The sequence below is a fragment of the Alligator sinensis genome, unplaced genomic scaffold, assembly GCF_000455745.1.
Source record: "Alligator sinensis unplaced genomic scaffold, ASM45574v1 scaffold534_1, whole genome shotgun sequence".
NCBI classification, from domain to species: Eukaryota; Metazoa; Chordata; order Crocodylia; family Alligatoridae; genus Alligator; species Alligator sinensis.
The window spans coordinates 1,207,607-1,218,337 of NW_005842050.1; the positions used below are offsets into that span (position 1 = coordinate 1,207,607).

The 10,731-nt window shown below is 40.2% G+C and overlaps 1 protein-coding gene across 3 annotated transcripts in view; it reads left to right on the forward strand.

Moving 5' to 3' along the window:
• The window catches only part of AKT3 (AKT serine/threonine kinase 3), a 257,736-nt gene extending 251,596 nt beyond the window's left edge, over positions 1–6,140 (forward strand). For all 3 annotated transcript variants that reach the window (XM_006022871.3, XM_025203251.1, XM_025203252.1), the window contains one exon: positions 2,462–6,140. In XM_006022871.3, coding sequence (XP_006022933.1) covers positions 2,462–2,547 — 86 coding nt within the window. In that variant the 3' untranslated portion in view covers positions 2,548–6,140. The remainder of the gene's footprint in view (positions 1–2,461) is intronic.
• The last annotated feature ends 4,591 nt before the right edge of the window (positions 6,141–10,731 follow it).

The following is a 10,731-nucleotide window of genomic DNA, read 5'->3' on the forward strand; positions in this document are numbered from 1 at the left end:
TCCAGTTCCTTATAATTTTTATTCATTCTTGAAGTGATTACATACAAGTTGCCAAACTTCTGGTTTGCTAACTGCTGCTAGAGGTCCCAATTCAGCAAAGTATTTAAGCACATGCCTGCTTTTAAGTACATGCATGCTCCATAGAATTCAATGGACCTACTTAATTTTTTAAAGTTTAAATGCATCCTAAAATACTTTGCTGAATCAGGGCCAGTAAATGAGAACCAGTTGCCAGGGAAGAAAATGGACAACTCTTTTTCCAATATCATTATTTGACATGAAATTCACTCTAGTGCAGACCTCCTATCAGGCCCCAAGTTGCACCAGTGTCCTGAATGCAGTTCTTGATTTACATTTAAATCATGATTTGGGCTTTTAATGTCTGGATTGAAGGGAATTTCACCCTTAATACATAGTGCATTTTAACCGTCTTTATCTACACATACACAAACCATAATGTGGTTATACTAGTTTTTGTCTAACAAAAAATTAGCAGTTGGCAAACAGTAAAAAATAGTGCAAACACTATTTTTAAAAATGTACTTTTAAAAAAGTGTACTTTATAAATATACTTAAAAAAAATTGCAGATGGAAAAGGAGCCGGTATGTGTATTACACAACAGAGGAGCTTGAATTCCGTTGATTATTTACCACATTTTGGTGGTTTATATATCCCAAATTATTTTTTTTCCTGAAATGTTCTGTGCTTTGTCCATCTAGAAGTTTATTTGAAATTTGTAGAAAACCAGCATAGCTGTTCTTTGGTTCTTCAAACTTCTAAATGGACTTTCTTTCCTCCATCTCTCTTTAGGAGAAATTTTCCACATATTTGCCTTTAAAGTAAAATTCAGGGGAAAAGAACAAGCTCTGTGTTAAAGTTAGGAACTTCTAACAATGTTTGTTCACATGAAACAAAATTGGCTATTCTTTTATCAGTCTTTAAATTTAAAAGTAAAGAAAATTTGGGCTCTAAGAAGTGCTTTAGCATTCAGTGTAACTCTGGGCTGATCATTAATTAGGCTGAAGGTGTCAGAGATATGATTTCTGCTTGTACTTATCCGAGGAAGTTTTCTGGTAGTTAGCAGAAGTATGGAAAATGGTGTAGCTAAGGATACATGGAACTCGGTATGGACTGTGAAAACCCATCTGGGAACCTGAGGAAATCAGGTGATTAGGTCATATTAAACCCCAGGCTGCTGCTGCTGTGCTGCTACCAGCTCCTGAACCAACTTGGTTAAAAATAGCTCATTTTGTCTACATGAGCTGAAATCACACTTTTGACTGCAGTGTAGATACCCAATTCATCAAAAAGTTTAACTTGAAATGGCCTAGAACTTGAGAAGGTTTCAAGTTTAAGGGAGAGAATTTTGAAAATGTAGCCTTTAGATGGTCTTGCATAGTAAAATGATCTAGCTTAAAATACTTGAATATATTTCCTCCTTGTCTTTTTTCAAATGTAATTAATACATCTTCAGGTTCCAGGTCAAGGTAGGTGGCTGAAGATCATAGAAGATGTCAGGGGTTTGGTTATATGCATGAAAAGTGACTTAAACTTCATTAGACGTGTTAGAAGAATCGAGAAAGTGCTGTACTATTATGTCTCCATGGGCTCAGGAAGCAGCTCCAGATTAGTATGCAGCTGGGTTCAAAGCAACTCCGTGTATGCTTGGATTTCAGCAGTGCTATGCCTAACTGCTGAATGTATTCCCCCAAAGTTCAATCTAGAACAGCCCAGTTAGGCATCTAGGATCCCTACATAGTCAATGGAAAAACTTTGGAGATGCCTTAGAGTGATTCAGGGTTGGGCATCTAGGTTCGTGATACAGAGAACAGGAAGCAGAGGGCAATTCCAGGGGACAGGTCCAGAAATACAGACAGTGGGAACCAAGCTGAAGGTATCCATCAGGCATTTGCACTTGCTTGTAATTTACACTGCCTGATCTTAGTTTCAAATTGACCATGTCAGTAGTTTCCAAAGAGGAATTCAGAACATCTAGTCTCACATCAGTGGAGGTGCCCACTTCTTGCATAGTAGTTTGTTGGTTAGATCACTTGAGTAGAAAGTGGGAGGTGATGATTCTAGATCCGGCTCAGCTTGGGGAAGAGATAAACCCACATGCCCTACGTCTTCAGAGAGTGCTCTAACCACTAGGCTATAGAATAAGCTGGATGAGGGGACACTCTATCTATTCTATTGAAGCTGAATGACTGGGCAGGCACAAGTGCAAGAGTTAGCCAGAAGGAGAGCAAGCAGGAGGATGATTGTCTCTATCAGGATGGTTACAGTAGTCCCCTGGGAGGGGATTGGATGCCCTGGGTTCATGTCTCTGTGGCTAGTGCTATTTATACATTTAATGAGACCATAATTGACTGAAAAACTGAAATAACCATAACAGATCAATTAAAAAAATCTAGCTTTGTTGAGAATTAATTAAAATATTAAGCTTTTCCATTCCCACAGATGATGAAGATGGTATGGACTGCATGGACAATGAGAGACGGCCGCATTTCCCTCAGTTTTCCTATTCTGCAAGTGGACGAGAATAACTCTTTTGTTCTGCTGCTTCACCATCATCTTAGGTTTATCACTGAAAATGATTCCTGAACATCACCACCAGTACTAGATATTATTTAAGATAGCAGGGGCACTTTCAGAGGTTATTCCAAATTGAACGAGTTTACTCCCCACCCTCCCCAACAGGGCTTTATTTATTTTATTTTATTTTATTTTATTTATTTTTTTTGCATGAAACTTGGTATCAGTCTAAGGTCTCCCACTGTGCTGCTGCCCATTGTCTCAGTATAATGGAAATGTCAAGAAGTCATTTAAAATCTTTTGAAGTTGGATGACTTAAATCCTACACTGTACATTTTGTGCACAAATAGTCATCTACTGTTCCTCATAGTGGAGGCTAAATGAAGAACATGTTGGTTCCAGGTATATTTCCTCTCCTTCTAGGAGACAAATCAGAATTGGAATTAGTCTTAAACAAAAGACTAGTGCATGTTGTTTTACATCTGTTTGTGCTGGTCAGAACAAGGAAGTGTTGACGGTGGTGATGTACATATGTAAGGTTTTTGTTAGGCATATCATTACTTGAAGCAGGTCTATGTCATTAACATCTGGCTGGAATTTGTTTGGGAAACATTCAAAAGAGGACTTATAACTGTTGATATATATAAATATATATATATATTATTTTTTAATTACTGTTGGATACTACAGAAGAAGCAGAAGGGCTGGGCTCACCCAGCCTGCCACTTAGACTTCCAGGTTCATGTGCAATCATGGAGAATTGAACATTTTACATGCAAGAAATGAAGGCATAAAAGCAGCGGTTGAAGTTGTTTTAAGGGTCTTATAATTTGCACCAGATAACATTTTTCTCATGCTTTTCTTTTTCTTTTGTGAAATACATCACCTCTGATGGCTGAAGAATGTAGACAGGCATAATGGTATTGCTTTTCACCAAAATTTGTGCACGAAGGTAAACAGGTGTTTGCCTTCTTCGTTTCTATTTTGAGTTTGTGAATTAGCTTTTTCTCCAGGTGTTTAACTCTGAATTATCGTTCTTTTTTTTTTTTTTGGTTATACTGCAGTAGTATTTATTTTTAGTGATAAGGAGTGTGTCATGTTTGCAAATGCTGCTACATCTTAGATAGAACAGGCTTACAGCAACTTACTTTGTAATATATGGAAGGACCGTACAAGCTGAAGAGAACAATGCACTTTTTCCCCCAGGTGGACATTTTAACAAGGCTCTGAAATTGTACATATTGCTTAAAATTGGGTTCAGGGAGTTAAAATACTGTTGGTTAGTTCTTTGGTGCTGGAGATAAGGAAGTTCCAACTCTGTGTACCAAGGGGTTAAAAATTGCTGGGTCTGCTCAACTGAATATTGATGTGTTATAAAAGTCTGACAGTATAGTATAAATTTTCTGTTTCCTATGAAAAAAATGCATATGAACAATTGAGACCACAGTGATTACAAGAAAAGCACTTTATAATAAATCTGAAACCAGTAAATTAATGGGGACTGCTATCCTCAAGGAACATTTGCCCTGAATCAAGTAGATAATGAAACCCGACATGTTAAGTATGACAGCGGTACCTAATTGACTGAATTTAACTATCATGATAAACACTCCACTGATAGGAAAATGTTGTCTTTCTATTTCCAAGATCTGTAATTAACAGGACGTATGCAAAAACCTTAGTTGTGACCTTCACTAATGATAATCTTTGGTGCTAGGAGCTGGGATATTCCAGAGCTGCTAAGTGCAGCAGTGGTGAGAATATGCCCTTGCTAATGACATCAGAAAATCTTTACTCTGTGGAATCGTCACTAAAGTATCCTCATTTCCTTATTTTCCTCCCATACAGACTGTGATATCACTGAGTATTACTGATTGCATTGTATGAATGAGTAAATGATTTTTGACAGGAGAAATGTTCACACACACATACACAGATGCCTTAGCCTCTTGACATTGATAATTTATATATCCAGGCATAAAACCCACTGCTGGCAGTGGCTGGGGTGATGTTTTGAAAGGGGAGAGGGGCATTTTAGCAAGGCAGCTAAAGACAGACTAATTCAGACGATTTTTCACATTTCTACCTAAGCAAAGTTTTATCTTTAATAATCAATGGATAATCAGAGATGTATCTTTATGTATATTCTAACTATAGGATGTAATTCCGTCACCTTGTAACACACTAAATACTTGCCTTTAGAGAAATTATTCTTTGGAGAGTGACAGGAGCACAGTAAATACATTGGAGGTCTAATCTGCACCTTTTGCATAGACATTTCTACACTGAAATAGTAAAATATTGAAATGATTAATTAATAGTCAGGGCATTAATTCATACTCTAGCAAGGCCTCATACGTACCAACATAGAACTACATGGTTGAGTAAAAAGCTGCGGTATATGCCTGTATGTTTTGCTCCTTTGTTTTCAGCTTGTAATAGCAATAAATTCTTTGGCATAGGGCATTTCCTAAAGTTAATGACCAGCTGGGATTGTGCCTCCAGCTTGTGGTTCCTCATCTGTAAGAGAGGCCCTGTGGCTAGATCATTATTGCTTAGTTAGTTAGTAAAAGCCATTTAAGACTTCGCTCTGGATTGTATAATGTGTCTCCATAAATCCTCAATCAAGTTTATTACAGACAAAGTTAACATTAATTTAACGCTTTGTGGAGTTTGGGAATTCCTGATTTCTGCTACCAGTGTTAGAATGGACAAAAGATAAATCTTCAAGCTGTGCTGAAAAAAAATGCTGAAGCTTTTTCTCTTCCTGTCCACAGTTCTGGTTTGGATTTGGACAGCTGTTGGTGGCTGGTACCTTGAGCCTTCAATCATAGTATATTTCAGATTTTTAAACTCCAGCTTGTACTGACTTCCATGATGTACAGTATGCCCTCTCATACTGCAGCCATCTTTGAGGAAATAGGTCATTTCTGTTTGGATTTTGGCAGTTTTGCACACAGCTTTGCTTTCCACACTAACCCATCTTCCAGTACATTCCTGATGCTTAAAGAACATTTACTCAAGTATTGTTTTACATTTTTTCCATCTTTATTTGTGGCTTCTTAAAGCTGACTGTTCTTGCAGGGGCCATGTGCTTCTCCTAGAGTACAAGAAGTAAGGTCTTGCCTTACTAACTGCAGGGTCTATATATTACACCTCAATGTACACACTTTGCTGCTACTGTTTGTACTGTCTACAGTAGAATTTCCTTATCTTGCTCCTGGTAGTGCATTACAGGCAAGCATGAAATGTAAAGTATTTATTTAAATAAAAATCTCTAAATTGGTAATTGAATTACCTCCCTGTAGCTTTAGAGTTTGTGACATTTCTTGACCTTGCTAGTTCTTTCATTAGATCCATGCAAGATCTAGTCATATGGTTAAGGATATTAAGCAGACACGACTATGAACCCAAGAAACCATATTACTGTTGGTCATACTTAAACTGTTTATTTCCTTAAGTATATGACCCACAAGGATGTGAAATAACAAGAAACTGTTTTTGTACACTGTACATCCTTAGTATTTTTACACGTATATGATAGGGATGCACATTATTTTCCTTCGTACAGACAGCTTAAATAAAGCACTATGTCAATCTGCTACTTCTGTGTTTATTAATCCTACTTTTTTGTGAAGTTTTGTACATACGCATGGTGAAGTTTGCTACAGAGGACTTATTTTTATACCTGCACATTAATATTAAATATATGGGATAAAATCTCAAATACATTCCTTGCAATGTGGTGAAAAACTGAAACAAGTAGGTTTTCACTGCAATTCAGAGCAGCTCTCTCAAGTGTCCAAGTTACAGTTTAAAACAGATTATTGGTCATGTCATCTAATGTGCACTTTTTAAAATTATTTATGCAGGTTAGTTTATTCAGGTCTGGAATCTGAAAGGATCTCACTTAATTTCTTTTTATAAAAGATGTACATCGTGATTTACTTTGTTATCACCATGCATGTAATATTCTGATTGGCGATGCTATGTGCAGTTTCAGCTCAAGACTAATTTGGCGTAAAGCCCAAATGAAAAATATAATTTGGTGTAACATATTTCAGATTCTCAGTGTTCAATTTCTGTTGCTGAAATCAATTTATGCTATAGAAAAATAGTAAGGTTCTGGATGGCAGGTGTTGGACCACTGGCATTTAAGTATTTGTATGGTATACTAAAAATTGTAAAGGCTTTGAGGACCATGACTTTTTTTTAGTCACTTTGGATTACTTTGCTAACTCAGATCTGTATCCACAGGGAGCTGGATATTTAGGGCACCTAATATTCAGGTGCCTTGTCACCAAGTGAAATTCACTGCCTCAGCTTCAGTGGCCGGGTAGCTTGTGCAGTGCTTGTGGAGAAGTAGTTAAGTGCCTAAGAGCAGGATTCACAGGAGCTAGCAAGCTGAAACAGGGAGTCGCCTAAATTAGCTAGGAGGAAGGACCAAGGAGATGGCTAGGGTCTCAACTCACCTCAGCTGAGGCTGGTACCTATCTCCAGTACCTGTACATGAGCCCTTCTGGAAACTGGAGGTCTAAACCATCCCAATCCTCTCTCACAAAAACCAGTATGAGGTGAACCCCCCACCCAGTTATACCCAATAGTCCAGCGACTATGCCATTGTCCTGGGATGGCATAAAGAGCAGTTTTCAACTCTTCAGTCTGAGTCTGAACGGGAACTTGTATTCATGTCTCCCGCTTGATGGGAGTGTCCTAGCTGTTAGGTATTCTACGTATTAGTCTTTTGATTTGTCCTGTAGGGAGGGTTCTGCTTGTTTAAATAAATATTACCTCATTTACCTGAATCCAAGACTACTTTGAATTTAAGATGTCCCCCCTCCCAATAATTACATTTTATACATGGAAAATTGTAACATTTATAATTTTCCAAGTATAGAATCTAATTATATGGGGGGGGGGGTCATGTTAAATTCCTCCCCCCCAATTGCTGGGGTGGGAAAAGCAGCAGTGGGGGGTGAGGGGCCAGATCTCTGTCTCTTGCTCCCTTGCCCCTGTGCCTGCTCTTCCTGCTGCCTGTGCCTGTCTCTACTCCCTACCTCCTCCACCCCCTGCCTACATCCCTCCCCCTTATTACATTCTGCTGCAGCTTGGGTCTGGACAGGGAAGTCAGCAGTAGTTGTGGTCCAGCCCGGCCTGGCCAGGTAGAAGCTGTGGCAGCTTCTGCTTGGGCTGGCTCAGGGCTAGAGGGACTGAAGCCAGAGCAGAAGATAAGGGGGTGAGGGGGCAGGCACAGGCATGAGGCGAAAGGGTAGGGGTGCAGGCTTCCCTCTCCCCCTGCAGTTTCCTTTTGTGCTTCCCTGGCCATGTGGCCCTCTCCCCACCAAGCGAGCCATTGCATCGCAGGGCAGGCTGCAGCTCAGCTCTGGCTCCAGCCCTGAGTCTGGGGCCACAGCTGCAGCAGAGCTGCTGCCTGCTCCAGGCTGGTACTCTAAACCAAGAGGAAGCTTCCTCCCCCTCATGCTGATTGGGGAAAAAAACCTTGTCTTGTATTTGAGTAAATAGGTAATTGTGACAGAGAGAGGAAGATGCAATACCTATGGGGTTATGCATAACTGAACAATACTGGAGTTAGATGCCTAAGTGATCTTTGTGAATTTAGCCCGTAATTATTTCTACTTCCCTGCATACAGTTCAGCCATAGAGAGTAGTTTAAAGAAGTTATCATTTTTAGAGTGTGATAAGTGCATACATAATACCACAAATATTGTATTTAGGTGAATTTCACATACTCTTTATTCCCCACTCCCAGGATGAGAACCATGACCCCTGCTACAGAGGAAGGCAGCCCCCCTTCCCCACCATTTGTACCAGTCTGGCCATTAGGTAAAACTTCTGGACCCCAAAAACAATGTGGCCTTGAGTGGAAGGGCGAGACCCTCTAACCAGGAAGCCCTGGCTTTGTGCTAATGCTTCTGCTGGGACTTAGAGTCAAAATCTCTGGTCTTCCCTGCAGCCAACACCCAGTGCTTCTGAGCAAGGCAAGAAAATGCTTCCCCACCTCCCAGTGTGCAGCAACAGGAGAGGAAAATATTCCTTCCCAGCCCTAGATAGCAACCAGTAAAGCCCAGGAGCATGGGAAATACCCATAGTAGAGCACAGGCATAGATACTCCTAGACCTTTCCCGATCAACACTTGTCCACCCTCCTCCTAAACACCTCCTATGATGGAGGCCAAAACTTCCTTGGCAGTTTATTCTACTGCCTCACTCTTCTAAAAGTGAAGAAGTTTCTCCTCATGTCAAATCTAAACTTATTTTGCTGCAACTTAATGCTTGTATTAATGCAGCCTGAAATTTACCTTTTGTGCAGCTGCATTGCACTGCAGACTCATGCTGAGTTTGTGGTCCACTAAGACTAGATCTTTTGCTGTAGTGTTGCCATTCAGCAGATGTCACCCATTTTGTATTTGTATTTCTCATTACTCTTCCTAGAGGTGTAGTATCTTGCATTTGTCACTACTGAACTTCATCTTGTTAGCTCCAGCCCAGCTTTTCAATCTGTCAAGCTCCTTCAGAATTGCGCTCACATCCTCCAACACGGTTCACTGTCCTTCCCAGTTTCATGTCATCTGCAAACTTGCTCAAGAAGCTTTCTATTCCAGCACCCAGATCATTAATAAACATGCTGAACAGCACTGGGCCCAGGGCAGACCCCTGTGGGACTCCACTTGAAACATCCTGCCATTCTCACATGGATCAATTTATAATTACCCTTTGCTTACTGGCTTTCAAGTCGGTTGTCAATCTACCTGACAGTAGTTTTGTCTAACCCACCTTTCTCCATTTGGGACTTTGTCAGAAGTCTTGCTGAAGTCCAGATTTACTGCATTTCTTTCATACCCCTGGTAGTGGCTCTGCAATCACAACAGCCAACCCACTCAGTACCCTCAGTGCATTGTGTCCAGCCCCAAGGACTTGTACACATCCAACTTTTCTAAATAGTCCCTAACCTGTTCTTTCACCACTGTTGGCTGCTCACCTACTCCCCAAACTGTGCTGCCAGGTGCAGCAGTCTGGGAGCTGACCTTGCCTGTGAAGACTGAGGTGAAAGAGGCATTGAATACTTCAGCCTTTTCCACTGAAAACCTAATCTGTCATTAGGTTGCCTCCCCCATTCAGTAAGGGACCCATATTCTCTGATTTTCCTCTTGTTGCTGATATACTTGAATTATATCCAGTAACTTCCTGGATTTCAAGATGGTGCTAAACAGCCTATGGCTTCCTGGGTCCTCCTTTTGTCTTTTAAAGGAGGGGCACTAGTTTGGTTCTTTTCCAGACCTCTGGTATGTTGCCTGACTCCTATGACTTTGGAAGTATTATTGCCAAGGACTCAGACCTCCTTTGCCAGTTCATTAGGCCCCGCTGACTTGAATTCATTCAGACCCATCAAAAGCTCTCTGACTGTCTCTTTTGTTATCTCATCCCTCAGACTGTACTCTTTCTTATCCAAATAATCCTGATTAGCTTTCTGGTTGCAGCTTTTTTTGTGTGAAGACTGAAGCAAAGTAGCTGTTGAGCAGTTCTGGCTTCTTTGCATTTTCTGTTACATTTTACCTTGGCTATTTTGCAGTTGATCCTTGGCTTTCTTCATCTTTCTTTTCTGGCCAACATACTTACAGAACCTCTTCTTCTTGTATGTAATTTTAACTTCTCTTTCCAGTTGCAGCTCATTTTTTACCTTTGCTCTCCTGATTTTCTCCCTGCAAGTTTTTGCTATTTCCTGATAAGCTTCCTTAGTGACCTGTCCATCTTTCCAGTGTCTGTATTATTCCCTTTTGCCTTTGAGGCATCCTAGAAGCTCCTTGTGTAGTCACATTGGTCTCTTACCATTGTTGTTCTTCCATTTGATCAGAACAGTTTCTTGTTGTGCTTCCAATACTGTGCCATTGCATTAAATAAATCAATCATAAATTGGGCTAGAGTGTGGGTTAAGAACGACTATCGTGTAGTAGTTAGGAGCCTTACCTGGGCAGTGAGAAACCCGGGGGTCCAATCTCTGCTCCAGTAAACAATTATGTAAAGTGAGGAATTCTTGTACAAGGCTCTTTAAAGAGAAAAAAGTTCCCAGTTAGCTTACCTTGAAAGCCAATAATGATGAGAAGACGTATTATGCACACATGTGATCAGTATCGATATGTAAACTACTGTATGTCAAAAAAACCCCAGACCTCTTTC